Source organism: Stylophora pistillata, chromosome 13, assembly GCF_964205215.1.
Source record: "Stylophora pistillata chromosome 13, jaStyPist1.2, whole genome shotgun sequence".
NCBI classification, from domain to species: domain Eukaryota; kingdom Metazoa; phylum Cnidaria; class Anthozoa; order Scleractinia; family Pocilloporidae; genus Stylophora; species Stylophora pistillata.
In genome coordinates this window covers 7,801,404-7,820,425 of record NC_142531.1, presented here as the reverse complement: position 1 = coordinate 7,820,425, position 19,022 = coordinate 7,801,404, and the positions used below count along the sequence as shown (strand labels likewise).

The window sequence follows — 19,022 nt, the reverse complement described above, 5'->3', positions numbered from 1 at the left end:
AGCAGAAATTGCCTTTAAATGGCTTCCTTTTAATTTTGTCAAGATCACTTTGTGTGTATATACTAAAACAATTATTCTTGTCAATCTTGGTGAATAGCGGCTTTCAGGAATATTTACCTCGCCGCTTCACGGCTCGGTACATATTTAGCCACTATTCACCTAGATTTCAAAGAATAATTGTTAATTATGGCATTATTAGTTATCAATTACCAAATTCTCGCAAGAAATTGTATGGCAGACAATAAGGAGAATTCCTAAAAGGATTTAGGTGGGGGGGGGGGGGGGGGTCAGTGAAAGTGTTAGGATCAAATTGGTTGAAATGTTTTGACCCATTTTTATGGATGGAGAAATCTTAGAGGTGACTGTGGTTCGTTTGATTTTCAGAAATACACTTTTCTGGTAGTTAAACCCTCAACCTATCAGAGTGACCAGCACCTAATTTCTCTATACATTATCACCACTGACTCAAACAAAGGTTAGAGGAATACAGAAAATGACCACCCACTCAAGAAGCTCTTGATTGTTAAACAAATTCTCCTTGTCAGTAACAAAGGAAATGTATAGAAAGCAGTATGGAGAATATACATACTGATGTTAGGTATAAAGGATATATCAACAATTATTATTAATTATTATTATTATATCATTAATTATTTCGTTACCCCCACCGACGCAGCCCCAAACAGTTTCTTTAGAAACTATCAGCCTTTATTCATTAGGTTTAAAGGGTTAGGTGGTCAATAACAAGCAAGCAGGTGCTGATGAAAGTTTCCAAAGGGCTTAGGGTGTGTCTTCCATTCCCTTTAATTTACTTTTGGGTGGAATTGTGGAAAAGAGTGCACCTCAGTCCCCTCCTCCCACTTCTTTCTGTGAGAAGCTTCAGAGAGAGGGAATGGTACAGTGGTGATGAGGTCCTTAAGGGAGTGGGGATGGGTTTTTCTCCATGTCCTCTGGTTTTCCTCCCTCTGCAAAACCCAACCTTCTGAATTTCAATTTGACCTGGAAGAGCCACCACCTCGTTGAATGTCCACCCCTAACTTATCAGTACATTTAATAGTGATGTAATGTTCCCATCTATCTTGCCATGATCATCACCTGGTTAAACCATGCCAAGAAAAAGCGAGTTTCTGGTGACATTACTGCTCGGTGGGGGGGGGGGGGGGGAGGGGGGGACTTTTGTGAGCAACAGCTGCAGAGGAACTTGATCAGAGAACTGGGACTTTTCTCACACTAATTATTACGTATCTAATACCGCAGTTCAAAATATATGAACTTCATATATTTCATTGTATCTGATTTATCACTTTCACTTTTATTACGAATCAACTTAACGGCCTGCTCCCAGTTGGCTTGTTAGCTCAATTGGTAGAGCGCTGCACTAGTATCGCAGAGGTCAGTAGTTCGAATCCCGTACAGGCCTGATTTTTTTCAGGTCTGATTTTCGCTATTGCTTAAATAGCACTATCTACTGCGAGGATCGTGCATCATACGAAGTTTTTTTACATAAAGGTTTTTAACACATTCTGGACAATCACTAAGTCAGCCTAACAGAGGTTACTGGTGAAGTCACTTAACGTTACGCGTTCCGCTCGCAACATTTCGGTAAAGGAACATAATGATCGGAACGTTAAAAAAAAACTTCTCTCCTTAGAGGTGTCACGCAACACATCTGATGTCATGCAACATGACAAAAACCGCCATTTACAACAACACCATGACACCTTTCTTGTTGGGACGGAGCAATGCGTGACAATCCCAAATATTAAGCGTTTGCAAAAGATACCTCATCCTTGGAAGTAACGACACGAAATAGCAAGCTTGTTGAACACACGAGTCAGCGTTGGCAAAAAGTACCTTTGTAGTGTTTTAAAATTCATACATAAATATTAGAAAAATGTTGGCCAAATGTTGAAAGTGACGAGCCATCTAAAGTGTGCAATACAAAGAGCGTAAACATTTGATAAGTTTGATATTGCATGTACTACTTTATTAAGTCGTATGATGAGATTCATCGACTTATCAGGTAGACTAGTTGAATATTAAAACATTTCACCTAACATGGGCGTCAGTGTCACTCAATGCGACATCAGAAATATGATCATAAAGCATGATAGGTGTCTTCTCATCAGATGAGCGACCAGCGGTGTAGTCAGCTTTTCGACTTGTTGTAGGCGTGCTTCCTGAGAAATTTCAATTTTTTGTTTCAACATTTGCAAGAATCAAATGACAAAAATCGAGCGAGCGAAAAAAAAGGCGTAGGCCTAGGCCCAGGCTCACGGGTGTGTAAGCTGGCTACGCCCCTGGCAACCAAAGCAGTTTTACTTACTTCAATCATGCTTAATTAAATAACGTGTGGCCAGTAACAGTAAATCAAATCCTCAAGCAGCTTCTAGTTAGGTATACCTTAGCCTTGTTGAAAAAAGAAAGCTATCATGATCAAGGGAACGTAAAATTGTTTTTTTGTCGATGCAAGTAATTATCGGAACATAGAAAAAATGCCTATCGGAATATAGCAAAATCTGACGGTAACATAATTGGTATGCCATTCCCCTGCTTCTCAACTCTTGAGCAATTCACGGGTAAATAACCTCGTATTTTAACTTACGTCGGTATTTTCATAATACATTACTTTTGTTTTCATTTAAAATCCACCGTCAGTATCTAGATCTAATATCTACGTTTCCTTTTTACAACTTTTTTTGTATTTTTTTGATACCATCAATCAGAAAATAAATCATAGCCACTGCGTCCCAGCGGATTTACGTCCATCTATATATTAAAATAATTTTTATAATCTTTTCCTGTTTGTGGGCTCCGCCATCTAGACAACCAAAAGCCAGGAGGAATCTATCAGTTTGCGTTTGCGTACAAAAAATACCATTCTCACGCATGTTTTCTATTTCTACTGTTCTCTTAGAAGTTACGGGGGAGGCTATTTAGAATCCTATGTGGAGTGCTCCTCATCACGTGAGAATCATATGGTCATATTTGAAGCCTCTACCCTATTCCCCCTCGACCACCGCTAAGTGATGTCCTCTATATAAGAACAAGTGTAAGTGACCAAAGTCTTTATAAAAGGTGGATAACTGGATTTATACACCCGTTTGAGGCTCACAATGCATACATTTGTCCCATCCACTTGTCCAAGATTCGCTTGGCAGTGCTTGTTGAAATCGTCCACGGTGGAAGTATCCCCAGGGATCCCGAACGCTCGGACGCGAATGACCGTTATGGTTCCGAGACACTGGAGAGAGATGTCGTCATTACCTGTCCCTTCCGCTGGAAGAAAATTTTCAAATTACCATATTGTACGTTATGACGTTGAGATGTTAAGTCATGGAACGCCAATTTTTCTGAATGAAAAGACATTTAACTCTTTCAATGCCCTTTCTAACAAGCTTCTTCGTGAATGGCAAAGAGTAGAGAAACCTTGCCCCGGGCATGAGAAGATGTGCCCATGGTCAGCTCGGATTCTCTTCGCCGCGAGTAAAGACTTTGTAGCTCTATTACAGGCGGCATATTTTGAAATATGTGTGTGGCGGGTGGAAGCGGGAAGGGGGGCTCACTATTGCACACCAAGCCAATTGCATACCCCTATTCTGTTTTCCCGATTGTCATTAGGGAAGTTCTTTGGCACAGGTAAACCTCTTTGGGATCTGTATCTGAGGTAATTCATGGGCAGGCGTTATTCAGAAAAGTACATACTATTTCACCAAGCATGATGCTGATAAAAAGGTTTCTGAAAAGATCACAAGGTTGAATATTTTCCCAAGACAATTTCACGTTGGGCTAGTGATGTTTTCCACACTGAGCCACGAAACTGAAAGGGGGAGGGGGACTATCCCCTGCAAATTTTCGTTCGGGGGTCTACCCTACCCCCTGCCCCCCTCCCCTTGCTACGTCACTTATGTCTATACTTTTTCGTTATCAGCGAGAAGAAACCTGCGGGACCAAAAAAATGAAAGCTCACCCTTTTTCTCTGTCGTCACCACTCTTGTGGGTCGGGGTGTCGTGATAGCAGTTGAGTTACTTCTTACTTTGGTGAGGTTTACATCTGCCACAAATAAAAGTGAAACCTGCATGATGTAAATTCATAATGTTGAAACCCTTAACTGATAGTCATGCACATACTGGCTGTGATTTAGAGGGGATCAACTGATGGTTTCTGTCTAGCTAGTCTTGATTAGGTAGTAGCCATGATCAAGAGAGCATAGCTAGTTTGTGTGTTTTCTCCAAATGAAACATTTTTGCTAGTTTGACAGTTTTGACCAGTTGAACCAATTCAGCTACTTTGTGCGTGTTCTGCAGTTAAAGCATTTCAGCTAGTTTCACAGTTTTCTTTTTCTTTTAAGTTCAATCTATGTAGCTATTTTGAGCGTTGTGCGTTTTGTCCAATCTTGTCCAATTTTCATTTCGGCTAGTTTGACCGTCACGTCAACAAGTTAAATAAATTCAGCTAGTATGTGCATTTTGCCCAATTTAACAATTTCGGCCAGTTGTAACATAGCTCAGGGTCGGGTAAAAATAGGCAGATAATTCATTTTAAGAGACAAAATATTAGAAACAATTATCTATTTTAAATGTTAACTGTTCAGTACTCTTTTGCACTTACCATTGTAAATGTCATTAACATGTTAGCAAAATATACTCGATTAATTCAATCCTACCCTTGCATCAAATGAATGAATAATTTGAAAATATTAAAGGTTAAATGTTATCATATCCAACGTAAAACAGACCAACACGGAAAAAAATCATGGTCTTTTTTAGTTTGTTAATTTCACAAGGATGTTTATCATAATATCTATAACTTTCTCGTTGTGGTGCGGACATTCTTGAAAAGAATTTTGTCTTTTAAAATGACTGATATTTCGACAACTATAACGGAAGTCATCATCAGGGTCAAGTGAGACAAGGCTTCCGGGTCAAGCTCCAACGCAGAATACAGCGGTCAAAGGTGGGGCATTCGCGAAGGGGATCAAGTTTGGCCGCCTGCGCGCCAATTTTCCGCGCAAATAGTCATAGGAAAAGCATAAGAAACACCTGCTGTCTCGCATAATAAGCGAAAGAAAATTGAAGCGTTTAGAGAAATCTGTAAAGGGAAACGGTTGAATTACTCCTGAATTAAAACCATTTTCTGTGTTTTAGCCCTATATGGAGCATTCATGGAGCATATATATACCTGCATTGACTGATATTAGGGCACTTACCGACGTAAGCTGTGTTGATAACAGGTACACTGGTAATTTTATTGTAAGAGGTGAGAGCGTCACTTTTTGGTACATCTTTTTGTTTGGAATATCCATTAAGTGAAGGAAGATGGGGATTTCTCATTTCTAAGTTAGCTGTAAATATTAAGCGTCCCAATTAAATGTTACTTTGGAAATTTTAATGTTACTTTTTAAATGTTACTTGGAGATTTTTAGATTTTTAAAGTCATAAATGATGTCTTTGATTTATATTCTTTCAAGAAGAACTTGCTCATGTCAAAAAACTTCTTCTGATAAAAGTAAACAGGGGAAACACCCACGGATGGAGATTACGAATGAGCAAATGGATATGGGAATCAGCGAATGACTGAAAGAGGGAACGGAGAGAACGAGCAAATGATTGAATGAGTTAATTAGTCAGTGAGTCAACGAATGAACGAGTCAACGAGTCAACGAGTCAAAGGGTCAACGGGTCAACGGGTCAACGGGTCGACGAGTCAACGAATCAACAAATGATAGAGTGACTGAGCGAATGAGTGAATGAACAAATGAATGACTGAATAACAAACTCATGAACATTAAATAAGGAACAAAAGGGAGAATGGAATAAATGAATACACAAATGGACTAAAGGACTGATTCAAGAATGCATAAATGAATGAATGAATGATGAGGAATGGAAGGAAGTAAGTTATATGAAGGAAAAAGCGAGTAGCGAAGATTAGGAAATTTAGAAGGAAGAAAAGAGAAAAAAGGACTAAAGAGACAGACAAACCTTTACAGAGCTCAATAACAAAAACTAAGTAAGGAATAAGTCCAACAAGTCCACCGAGAAAAAAGCAGATGACGTAACGAACGAGAAGAGCCGTATGTGGATTATGCTTCCGTGAAAAGAAACGAAATAGTTTCTGTAAACAAAGAAGCAAAGTGAAAATGAGAGTTAAGGATACGTAAGTTTCGCGAAGACAAGAGAAATTATAAAAAAAAATCCAAGTCATAATAAAAGCTTATTAACTTATTTTAGTAATTCTATAGTTGAATGTTATATTTTTTTATGAACGGTCCTATTCTTTACTTTTGATGTACGCTATAAACTTCGCCTGTTTAAATTATCATTTCTTTGTTTTCTCAAACTAAATGTGAAAAGCAATGTTTACGCGAAATTAAGCGGAAGTCAGATCGAAGTCTCGGACAGAGACTGAGAGTTAGTTAGAGAACTCAATTAATGCTTACCTCCTAGTCTGAAGGGGAAAATAAATTTATCATATCAGTAGGAATGTAAGAAAAAAGATAAAGAGATGCTTACGCGGACTGCTTGGCTGTCTCCATTGCTTGCCGACTTCGGTCCCATTTCCTCGTCTGAATCCACTACCACTCGTCTTCTTGGTGGGATCTGTTTTGACATCTTGGGGTCTTTTTGTTCGTTTTGTTTCTTTTTGTTGGAATTTGATGGTGGTTGGCTAAGGGAAGGATGGAAGACCCACAATGCCAGCTTTAATAGATCGTAGTCACAGAATGTTGAACTGATTATCCTTTTTTTGGAGGGGGGAGGGGAGAGAAGGGGCGTTGATTTTGTAAGACATGGAAAGTCACAGAATTTTGCGATAGATCCGAAAAAATAAAAACAGCTTTAAGGTAATTTCTTTCATCCCGACTGGCTGGAGGGAAGAAAAGCCCACTAGATAATACTGCTTTGAGTTAAAAGGCACATTCAAGGCAAGAGGAAGGAGTCAAAGAATTATTACGAGGCGAAACACCTCAGTTGTAAACATTTGCATCCAAAATCAGGGAAAGAAAGTGAAAAACTAGCACCCCTGCAAGTTTATGTGACATGTGGTACAAAATGACAAAATTAAATAGATGATGCGGTGAACCAATGTTACACTGAAAAGAAAAACCATCCCTAGAGGATTTTAGTCAACAAAAGTTGATATGTAGCATGACTTCGATTCTGGAAACTCGGACGGAAGACTTGGTTTACACGGAATAGTGGCAATTCGTAGGTTTTTTTTTATTATTATTCAAAATCAAATATGCAACAGCACTATTTTATTTTGTTCAGTTCTTCCCTAAGAACGAAAAAACAAGAAATAATTTACAAACAAAGAGATTTTCTGTAAAACCACCATTATTTAAACTCAGAAATATTTTCGGTCTGGCATACTTTGAAACTCTTAGCGTAGTAATTAAAAGTTTTTTACTTCCGTGAAGGGAACATTTTAAAAATGGATACATGACCTAGGTGATATGCTTCTGATGGATGCTAAAGGTTGCCCATGATCAGGAAAAATAGTTGTACGAGGCAGATGAGTTAAAATAACAATATCTTCAACTCACTGAGTTTAAGTCTTAAGGCTTCGGTAGAGCTGTACATGCACCGAGTATGGGAGTTTTACCATAGAGTCATCACACCTATCACAACCGTATACAACAGAGCTTCCTCGAGAGTAAACCCGTATGCTTTACACAGTATATCGTTTACTTTCCAAATGTGCTTCAGTTAGGAGTCCTCTTTTATGTAGTGATTAATTTTCACTAACTGTTCCCGCTAAAGAGTCCTCCCAGTAAGGTCACCAAACATTACACTCGAAAGCGAGCACGAGCCATAGAAACTAAGCGATTGAATTGCTTTATCGGTTGGATGACTCAACTTAGAGGCGTTGCTGTCAAAACGGCGTTTGATTATAAAGACTTCATGGCCCAAATTCCATTGGTAAAAGATTTCAAAGTACACGAAGAGGAACTTACAGTCTTCAAAGTTAGCTTAGCTAAGCTAACTTAACAGTGTTTTTATCGTTGCCGATCTGCTGTCTTCAGGTTTTGATTCATGACTATAACAAACGACTTCAGTTTTACCTGAACAGATGCGAAGGCATTTTAAGTTCATTGAATACTTCTGTGTATTGTACAAGACAATTCTTGAAACAATCTATTTTAAAGATCTCTGATATTGAAAGGTAACTGTAGGCTAAGAGGATTAGGTTCCCGTTACACAAACACGTCATGAAAATATTTCTGATAAAAACAGTTGCTCTTAAAGATGGGCTCATCGATCTGTTCTTGTAATTCAGTTATCTCTAGAAGCATAGTTAGTGGAGCAACCATTTTCTAAAAGATACGTTAACAGTTTTTATTACCACTCAGTTGACTATACAAAGACAGATCAGTTGCTCTAAAAGATGGGCTCATCAAACTGTTCTTGTAATTCAGGGTCATTCAGTCTATTCAATTATCTCTGGCAGCAACCTTTTCTTAAAAATACGTAAACAATTATTACCACTCACTTGGGTACTATATTTTGTAGATTGGGTCCACTTCGTGAAACTCCAGGTAGCCGAAAGAGGCTGCGTAGTTGAAGGAAGCTTAGAAATGCCTGGAAAAACAACACAGAGAATCGTCGTGGCAAAAGTAAGATACAGCTATTGAAAAGATTGTCGAGAAGTGTCGGCGTTGATGAAATCAAATCGTCGCAAACAACATAAATGATTTATCACATGCAGGCGCAAATGGAGCGAATAAGGCGTTCTTATCTTTATAAAGATAGATATCAGGCTTTCTTGAGCACGGAGATCTTCAAAATAATAACTGTTATTTACGAAGAGAGGGAGTGTTCTTATGACACTGAAAACCAAGACGAAATCGACTTGAACAAGGGACATTTTGTAACGCTGCAAAAACACAAAATAATTTAGGAATGTACACCTTCGAGAATAACTTGATGAATGAACGCAAAGTGGTTTTATCTTCCCAGTGTAATCGCTCTATAATTAACAACGTCTGAGAAGGAAGGAAGGAAGCATCTTAGGAAACAACAAACAATAGATATGCCCACCGTGCGCTTTATGTCAAAGTAATAGGCTTCTCAGACGGTAAGCTACACGGGAAGTAACCCTTATCTATGATCTCTTTTGTGTTTTTTCCTATCAACAGCTTGCCCACAATCCACACATTGCTGAATACAGTCGAGATCTTGTCGAATAACAGGTGGTAGGGCTAAGTGTTCAGAGGTGTGACGATGTTTTCCCGAGCTTTCCAGACGATATTTGAAAGAATGGTTAGCGATGAATATGGTAAATATGTGATGTTTCTGTCTCCCAAGCTGTGAAATCGCTCCCAATAAATTCATAGATTATTTTTGGCACAATTAACAAATTAGGACCACACGGACAGAAAGAAACATGCCGCCGAGCGATAAGGAAGCTATACCAAGAAAGTAAGATTACAGAAATTATCAAATCGTTGTGATCACGCAAACTGACCTCACGAGAAACTGAAAAATACGAACCGTCAGCTTAATTAGCTCATAGAATGCGAGAATTCATCCATGTTTCACGACATCATAAACTCATTAATTGTTTTTCATAACAGTGTGTGTGATCAGATTTGAAGGTAACACTTCGAAAAGACATGCATCGAGCAGTGTAAGTAACGAAAACGCAAATTATTGGCAGAGTTCCACAGCGCAGATGCAATATACAATTATTAAATCAGTCTCAATCATTGATAATCATTCATGATTTATTGATGTTTACATCATTGCTATTTGTTGTTTTCTTGCTTCATCAAAAAGTAAGACTATCAAGAAGGATGTCCAAATGAACGAACGAACGCACGAACGAACGCACGAACGAACACGACCCCCTTCCCCTTTGGTACCTATTTAGAGAGATCAACAAATCTTTACGTTGAAACAAAATCTTATTATTCCTCAACATTCAACCCAGGTTAAAATGATTCAAACTAGGTTCATTTGTATTTCCCTTTGTTTAAAGAAATATGATAATTTTTCAAGATTCAAGAAAGATACAAAAGAAAAAAAAAACTAGTTTTAAATTATTTTTAGCAATTTTCATTTTGAACTATATTATAGAAACGCTCAACTTTTCAACACGGTTCCAATCTTTTAAGTCGATCACTCCTTTTTCAATAGCATTCGCAGAAAGCCAGCATTTCAAAAAAAGACGGCAATCAGATAAACAAGCACTACCAGCGACTGGAGATGTTTATTTCCATTCAACGGGTGTATACTCCTTGCAGCCAATCTGAGAAAATTCTCGGCTTGACGATGAATGTATCCAACACTGATTTAAATTAATTTATTAGTGTGGACTAAAAACAATAACAACCAGCTGTAATTAATTCTTGATGCCACAAACCGGCAAAATTGTTGAATGTTGAATTTTTCGGGAAAGGAGAAATGGCTACTTATGAAGTTTTGTTTTATGACTAGAAAAGGCTTATCACCCACAGGAAAATTCTGTAACTATCTCAGTATTGAACCAGAATCTTCTGCTATTTTGAATGACAAAAAGAGCTTTAAAATACGAAGATGTAAGAAGAAATAAAAGGGCTGTAAATATTTGCAAACCTATTTGAATATTTGTACAAAATATTTGTAAAAATTTCGTTTAACTCACCATTCAAGGCGCCAGCGAACTCTTACCGTTTCCCGGCGTGCTGCATTCAGCGGCTTTGAAATGTTTCGAATTTCCTTGCGTAAATTCTACATCAGGATGGGTCAGAGAGTTATACAACCGACGCCTTATTTAATTTAGACTTCACCAAACTCCCTTAGGTGACCAAAGAAAATATTTACAGTAGTGGAAACTCAAGACAAAAAAAAGATCATTGATCACCATGAAGGTGACTCATTTAGTATCAGACCACTGTTTCGTCTGAAGGTTTATGTAACCGCGAATTTTGAAAATATTATCGAAAGTTTTCGACGCCTACGTCAAGTTTTATATATGACCAATGAGAAAAACTCATAAGTAATGAATGTTAGTGGTTTCGAGAAATTAATTTTGCCTATTTTAGGGAATTATCGGGAAATTCACGTGAATCCAAAGCGTTTCAGGTAAAGTGTTCCTCAACACCTGGTGAGCTACCCGAGTTCGACCCTCACTGCATCGTTATAAAGTACAAAAAAATTGTCATTTGGGTTGAGGAAATGATCGTGAAAAAAGTAAGAAGGTTGCATAATCATATACGGAACAACATTTTGAATATTTACGGCCCAATTATAGCTATGAACTCTGGCCTTTGATTAGGTGCTAAAAGGCTGAAATTACAAGTTATCGCCTATTATTCGTGAAAGCATGATAACGACACTTTTAAAAACCAGTGCTCCTAAGCTTAATCATCTCAGGCAATTTGTATAAAACAGGCTTTTTTCCAAAGACAATAATGATAACTTGTAAGGACAAAATTCACATACTTTTATTACTTTTTTTTTCTTTTTTTGTTTTTTTTTTTTAGCGGGGGGGGGGGGGGGGCGCAGGTAGTTTTGTTTTAATGCATTGCAACTTCCATTTGATTTCTTTCCTAAGAGCTCAGACATTTGTCACCAGGTTTTGGAAATCAAAGTTAGGAAAAATTCATTATGAAAAATGCCATTGGATCTCACAGTCAGTTGCCACAGACTGACAAGTGTTTGTTCTATTTCCACTTGTCATGTGCAAAGAAAAACTTAAAGTTTAAAATATTTAAAGAAAAAACTTAAAGTTTTTTCCTGCAGGTAAACAGATATAGGATTCAAAATTAAGTTTACCAGAGATAGACAGAGCTAGAACGAGCTATAATTATGTAATTTTTCGCTACTGATGGTGGCTAGAAGGCTAACGATGACAAATACGATACTTTGATGAAGTACAAAGTTACAAACAATATTTTTTTATTCAATCGCTTATGTGGTTATATAATCTAACTAGAACGATCTACACCGCAGATATGAGAAACTGGGATTTGCAAGTTCGGTTTCCTGAACAAAGAGAGTCTGGGAAATATTGAATACGTCAAGTAAAGCTGTAACTAAAATCGATATTTGTATGTATATATATGTAGAAAGTTTAAAAATTGCGAGGATGGACAACTTCTGACGTCAAAAATATAAAAAATTTTAATAAAAAACGTTTCGGTCCGAGACCTTCTTCAGTTATTTACAACTTTTGAAATAAAAAAAGAGAGCATTAAATAAGATCGAAGTGCTAATGATTACTTTACAGATAACGACTAATGAACTGGTGCTAATAAAAAGATAACAAAAAAACCTTACCAGTTTATATATATATATATATATAAATATAAACTGGTAAGTCGAGGGACATAAAAGCTCGTCATTACACTTCAGAAAAAGAAAAGTATTTTCATGTTAGCTGACTTTCATTGATTTTCCCGAAACAGTTCATCGGAACCAAAGGAGCAATAATTCTTTTCTTCTCCAAAAAGACTAAAGACATTAAATGGTAACCTTGATCAAATGATGATGAATAATGACCCTCAAACAAATGCTTTAAAAGCATATCTTCAACTTTTAAAATAAATTCAGGTAACATTAAGAGGTCAAAGTACTTACGTTTCATTACAGTAACAGTCACAGGTCTGTACGTTGAGGGTGAAGTGATTTTCACCATAGTGCACGATTCCAGAGAATGACACTTCACACAGAAGCAAAAGCTAATGAAGAGAAATCATATTGCGAAGCTTAAATTTACGCTTCGTTCGTATTTCGCCTACAAATTAATGTTTTAAGAGAGGTATGCTCCTGATTTCATTTGATTTTTATATCTGCAACGAAAACTTATAGATGGAATCATACCACTGACTGAGTTTTGGGATTTTGAGAGCAACTTAACCGTTCGAAAATTTGTCTTCAAACGTGCCAATAAATTTCACTTTAGATGCCGCCATTTTGAAAATAACTTAGGTAAGTGCGCCGCACGCGCCAAATGACGCAGGGTGCGGTCCAAAAAAAAACTGTTGCTATGGTTATCACGGAAAAAACAGTAACTGAGTCAAGAATGCTATTTTATGAAGCTCCTAACCGTTCACCAAGAGATGGAAAAATACGAAGAGAGACAGGCGGCAGTTAGGTTAAGCAAGATTCAAAATGGTGGGGTCTGATGATTTTCTCTTTTATGATACCAATTTTGGTAAAGGTTAGGTTTAATGACAGAGGAAAAACCATCAGCATCTATTATCAAGTGCAGTCGTTGACGAATGTTTGTTCGCTATAGATATTAGCAAGGAAAACTTGCCAATAGAAAGAAAACTAAAAGTCCTTTTCGAGTCATCTACCGCAACAAATTCAATCTTGTCGTTTTTTCTTGCCTCTTTGCTCAAAACTGCCAAGGCAGGTTTTTAGAGAGTAGGAAACGAAATACGCTAATCAAAGCTCGAATTATGATATTAAGATCAATCAAACAACTGAAATTAATGCCATGTGTTCGTTTTACAAGTTATAGATTATATACCTGCTGTCTCACCTGTTCAGCAGAAACACCACATCTGTAGCCGGGCTCTTACAGCAGTGTTTAGTGCACTTATCAACAGTCATATGACTTAAGTCGCCTGGTTCCCAAGGCGTGTAGGTCCCTGCCTCCATTCTACCCTGGAGAATCACATCAGGGTACGTTCTTTTCTTGACGCAGTACGAAACATCATTGGCCTGGACTTGTAGCACTGTGTAAGATAAGCAAATGTTTCGGTTGAAAGATATCACATTGCTGTTTATTTGAGTCCTCCGCGAGACTGCAGAGAAACCCCATTTGAAAATGGTTTAACCTGTGTAACTTTAAGTCAAATTTGGACACGAGTTTCCTCAGCATTGTGGCAAACGTGCACGAGAGTAATGTTAGAGGACACTAAGACTGTCGCCAAAATAATGACATATCATCAAAAGCACGCGCAAAATTTAAAAATGTCCCTTTCACCAGGTAGTCCCTTCCCATGATCCCACTCCTCCCCCAGCGATGTTCCATATGAACTTTTTGATCGGCACCTTTGCTGTTAATTAATGTTGTTCAGGGGAGAGGAGGGGGGAATCAATCCCTGCGAAAACACCAACGACTAGATTTTCCCGGCTTTATGAATTTAAGCTGTTATGTGTGAAGTATGCGTCACCTTATCCTGTAATTTCCAAATGTCTAACAAAGCTTTTTGGCAAAGGTTCACTCAAGACAGTAAAAAGAGGAGAAAAGAAGCAAGTTTCAGTTTCACTCACCTAGTATACAGTCAAGGAATGTACAAAGTGCCATTAAGAGTATCCAACCATCGACAGACATGCCTTCGTATCAATTGCCAACGTTTGAGCTACTTTAGCAACAATACCGTTTAAATAGGCTCCCGTTTAAACACTCGAAAAGGTTACGATGAGCTACCGAATATCTGTTGTTGGCCTGCGCTGTAGAAGTACGGTAAATATAAACTCTACGTATAAATATACAATCTGCGTAACTATACTCAGCATGCTTACCTTTCATACGTAAACAACCACAATCTGTCTCCTGCTAGGTAGAAACCGATGGAAAAGTCATTATATTGTTTTGATGCCAGACTCTATTATGATAATTTGACAGCCCTTTTTGGCGGAAATCAGTGTAGTTCCCGCGGAGGAGATGTGAGGCTCTTGGTCAATTTCTTTTCTCAGCGGGGTACGTCAATCGTAGATCTAGAATACGCTCGTCTAAAAACTACCTTTACCCTCGAGCGAGATCTTATTACAGCTGCGATACGAAAAGCAAAGACCCGCGAGATTCGAGACAACGAGCGAGGCAAGCGTACGAGAAATCTTAGAATCCTCTTGAAAATATCGCGCGCTTACACCTATACCAATGAAAGCTTATTCTCAGGCTTACACTAGTCCAGCCGGCCATTTCATTTCGCGAATTCTCGCAGTGTCCAATGTGCTCCACAGTTAGTTTATAACAAAGACAATCTAACCCACCTCCGACAGCATACAGGGAGATTGCTGTTTCGTTATGAAAGTAATTCTCAGAGAAAACAGATCCGATGTCGTCGGCATTTATTAACATAAGAAATTTACGAAGACGCCTGGAAAAGCTGCGGAAAGATCCACTGGGAATCTCGCTCTAAGAGATTTTAACTCCACTTTCATTTATCAACAACGAACAGCCAGTAATGCTCTTTGAATGTTAGAATTTTTTTGATCATTCCTTTGATTGAGTTCCCTCCTCAAGGGCTTTTAGAGGCAAGGCATCCAACAACCTTTACAAGTTGAAGTGTGACAGTTAAAGGAACAGTGCCACAGTACTTTTAGTAATTCATGGGTCGTTGAAATTTTTCATTTATCGAAAAGAAAGACTTTTGATAATGGCTTCTATCAAAAGTCCACCCAAGCAAATAGTTGGTTAGGATGGACGAACCTAGCAGAGGTAACGAAAAAGGAAACAACAAGGATGGTTAAGTTATGGTTAGGATCGAAGGAAAGTCAAAGCAAATCCTGATGACGAACTTGAAATTCCAGGTTAATATTCCAAGATGCGCTACTGAGCTGTGATAAAGCTCCTCGAATACTTAAACCATCCTATGATTTGAAAGTGTATTCTCCCACTAAACAGACGAGAAAACATTTCCTTAATGAGTACTCTTTATAACAAACCATCATCCCCTTCTTGACTGCTATCTTCGTTCTTATTATATGCCTGTTTAACTTTGTCCCAAGTCTGGAAGAAGAATTTCCTTGTTGATCACTAATTGAAAAATAAGGGTTTTTTTTCCCTAAATAGTGAATAATAACTCAGGGAACTGGCCCCCTCTGATGCTTGTTCCATTACCAGAGTACTTACTATTTGTAAACGTGATTTTTACTCCGCAACAATTTACTATCTCGTGACCATTTGTTCCATGCATCGATTCCGAACCTATGATCAAAGCTTCTACAGCGTATGACTGATTTCTTTTTAAAACAGGAGGAGCGTCAAACAAAATCTCAAATCCATGATAGTGACCAAAATTGCTTGACAAGGCCTCTGATTTAAACCATCCTGCTTTTGACAACACAACGGACTTGTTCTTAGCAATTTTTATCTCGATATCAACCCAGTAGCTATTTTGCTCTTTACCAAAAAGCCGCAGCCCACGTAACGCAATCTCTCCGTCAGCGCAAAAGTTCACGCAGTCTCTGGAGGAGTCCATATAGCTCCAATTGCTGTGAGAGACAGAACCAAACCTACAGCATCTTTGGATTTCACCGAGGAAACCAGACCTCTTTGCTTCCGGAAATAGTGACGGACCACTCGATACTAAGTTAATACGTTTGATAACGCTCACGATTTCTTCTGCTGTTAATATTTTGCTGTCTAGTGCCAGAGCGGCAAAATTTTCTTGTTTCATCGTAGGGAATCGAATTGACCTGATTACTCTTTCTCCAAGAACTTTTCTCTTTGTTAAACCATTTGCCACTAAACCTTGCTTGTCACAGTCATTTGTAGCCCACAAGTCAACGGCTTTGAACAGGTCCATCTCATTAATATTCAGCGAGTCTCTTTCAACTAAAGCTTCGAGTAAGGATCTTTCAATCGTCAAGAATCCATTCCCAGATTTTACCGCTTCTGCGGTGCGTTCATCTATTACTTTCCAGCAACGTTCCACAAGTTTCTTCTCATCATATTTCTGAGCAAATTTTAAGACAATGAACACATTCAATTCATCCAAGTTGTGCCACAAATGTTGCGCGCATTTCTCTGCCAATGAAGGCACCATGTATTTCTTCGCCAAATAAAACACTCCCATCACGTTACTTCCATTCAAACCCACTTCATCGCTGTACAGGTATCGAAAAAACTCCAACAGACTCTCGTACTCACAGTCAGGCAGTTCAATAGAGTCGCTAGTCTCCGCCAACCCACCATAAAACATGGCTTCGAACACAGGACTGCTAATCGACAGCACGAGCTTGTGAGCTGGAATACTTTTCTTGCTTTCACATTCGCCAATCATCCTTGGGACAACAAACCAAACATCGCTGAACAGATCGTTGTTAAAAATAAACTCACTCCTTTCTCTGATAGCGAGTTTTGTTGTCTGCCAATTCATCTGAGCCACAGACATATTGAAGTAGTATCGGAGAAGTTTAGGCAAGCTGGACAACTTTAACGTTTTTGTTCCTTAGCAATAAAAGGGATAAATACAGAAAAGCATCTGCTTGAGACGTGATTAGGATTAATCTTAGAAGCAATTTTGCATATCAAGTTACCTTGCTAGAATGATCACCTTCTCATTCCATCTCGGCTAAGAATTTTGAAAAATATCATGACATTATTTATTTATAGGTGCCGATGTTAGCAGCGTATACTTCCGAGAGTTTTGTTGTTCGACACAGTATAGTTCCGAAGAAATAACTTGGCACAAAAAGACTTTTCTTATCAAAATGACTTGATAGCATAAAAACGAAAGTCACTATGAAGACAAAGTGATTATTCTCCATGGAAAGCTAAGGAAATTTTGGTGAGAGTTTGAATTCTCTTAAAACTGTGGGGTCAGATTTTGAACACTTAAGGGAATGGTGAGAATTTTCTAGATTGGAGGTCATCTGTACGGGTCCTTTATTAGTATTCATTAGCATTTAAGGTTAGGCAGGGGTCGCACTGTGGCCTTATTTTTTTTTATGTCGCGTCATAAGTTGTCCCACAAATATATAGCGACATTTACACCACGAGAGTCATGGCGGTCGCAAGTGCGCGACGTAAAAGGTGTTTGAAACCAGACTGTCAACTCTTAATATTTCACGCGCGAAAAGAGCGCCAAATATAATTTTATAGACATGAGTCTGGTGTTAGTTTTGTTAGCGACATTTCCTCAACATTTGTTTAATTTGTTCAATGTACAAAACCTTATTGGTTTGTAAGCATTGTACAACATCCGCCAACGGAAAATGTTGGTTCTTGCCGCTTTAAACCGACGTCGACGGATGCAGAGAAGAAAAAATTGCCGATCATACGTATTTAATACCGCAGTTCAAAATATATGAACTTCATATATTCATTGTATCTGATTTATCATCACGGGTTTATTACGAATCAACTTAACGGCCTGCCCCCAATTGGTAGAGCGCTGCACTAGTATCGCAGAGGTCAGTGGTTCGAATCCTGTACAGGCCTGATTTTTTTCAGGTCTGATTTTCGCTATTGCATAAATAGCGCTATCTACTGCGAAGGATTGTGCATCATACATATTAGATTTTAGTGTTACCACGGCACGACAGTCATGGTTCGAGATCCATTATAATGATCACCGGATTCCTGAAGACTTCTTTGAGCAGCAGCTCCGAATTCAAAGAGCAACTTTTAATCAGCTTTTGAACATCATAAGTCCACACGTCGCAAGACGAGATACGTATATTCGAAACCGTATTCCACTGAGCAGAAAAGATTTTGGCGATAGGTTTATACAGATTAGCACATGGGAATTCGTATGTTTCCATTGCCCCTGTTTTTAACGTCGGAAAGTCCAGGGTCATTGAAGCAGTACAAGATGTCGTAAACGTCTTATATGATCAGCGAAATCATTACATCAAGTTCCCTACGACGATTGCGGAGATGACTGAGTATATTGCAAGTTTTAAGAGAACCAGATCTGAGTCACGGTCAAACGTTGCAGTTGCTATAGATGGGACACATATCCCAATCATCGCGCCCAGAGAAGATGCAGTTGATTATTTTAGTCATTACCAGCAGCATGATGATTTTTTAAAGGGTTCTGGATGGCACTGGAAAATTCATTGACGCAGTCGCAGGGATTCCCTGGGAGTGCTCATGATGCAAAGGGTTTTGAGAAACAGTAACATTTATGGAGAGGCTCAACAGGGAAACATTCTGCAGGCTCCACACGTAGATACAGATGGGAATGATAAAGGTCCATACCTAGTTGGAGATAGTGCTCATCCACCAACACCCTGGCTCATAAAGCCATTTCCAGAGGGAACAAAAGATCCCGATGAAAACACCTTCAACAAAGAGCTTAGCAGAGCAAGAGTTTTTGTAGAGCGTGGCTTTGGAATTTTAAAGAGACGTT

At 38.5% G+C, this 19,022-nt stretch overlaps 2 protein-coding genes across 3 annotated transcripts; both read right to left on the bottom strand.

The window, feature by feature from the left end:
* Nucleotides 1-1,936: 1,936 nt before the first annotated feature.
* LOC111339890 (uncharacterized) lies at nt 1,937-14,373 on the bottom strand. Of its 2 annotated transcripts, XM_088743268.1 has the most exons (8): nt 14,212-14,373; nt 13,475-13,670; nt 12,565-12,665; nt 8,495-8,583; nt 6,517-6,670; nt 5,211-5,345; nt 3,971-4,054; nt 1,937-3,279 (listed from the first exon to the last, which is right to left on the bottom strand). In XM_088743268.1, exons 1-8 carry the CDS (start codon nt 14,270-14,272, stop codon nt 3,023-3,025), a joined length of 1,077 nt encoding a protein of 358 aa, XP_088599394.1. In that variant the 5' UTR covers nt 14,273-14,373; the 3' UTR covers nt 1,937-3,022. The 2 variants fall into 2 exon arrangements, with proteins under 2 accessions (XP_088599394.1, XP_088599395.1); XM_088743269.1 differs by lacking the exon at nt 5,211-5,345 and having other exon boundaries at nt 14,212-14,368.
* A 39-nt stretch (nt 14,374-14,412) lies between these two features.
* Nucleotides 14,413-17,901, bottom strand: LOC111318968 (BTB/POZ domain-containing protein 6-like). Its single transcript, XM_088743267.1, has one exon. It carries the CDS (start codon nt 17,058-17,060, stop codon nt 15,729-15,731), a length of 1,332 nt encoding a protein of 443 aa, XP_088599393.1. The 5' UTR covers nt 17,061-17,901; the 3' UTR covers nt 14,413-15,728.
* Nucleotides 17,902-19,022: the final 1,121 nt, after the last annotated feature.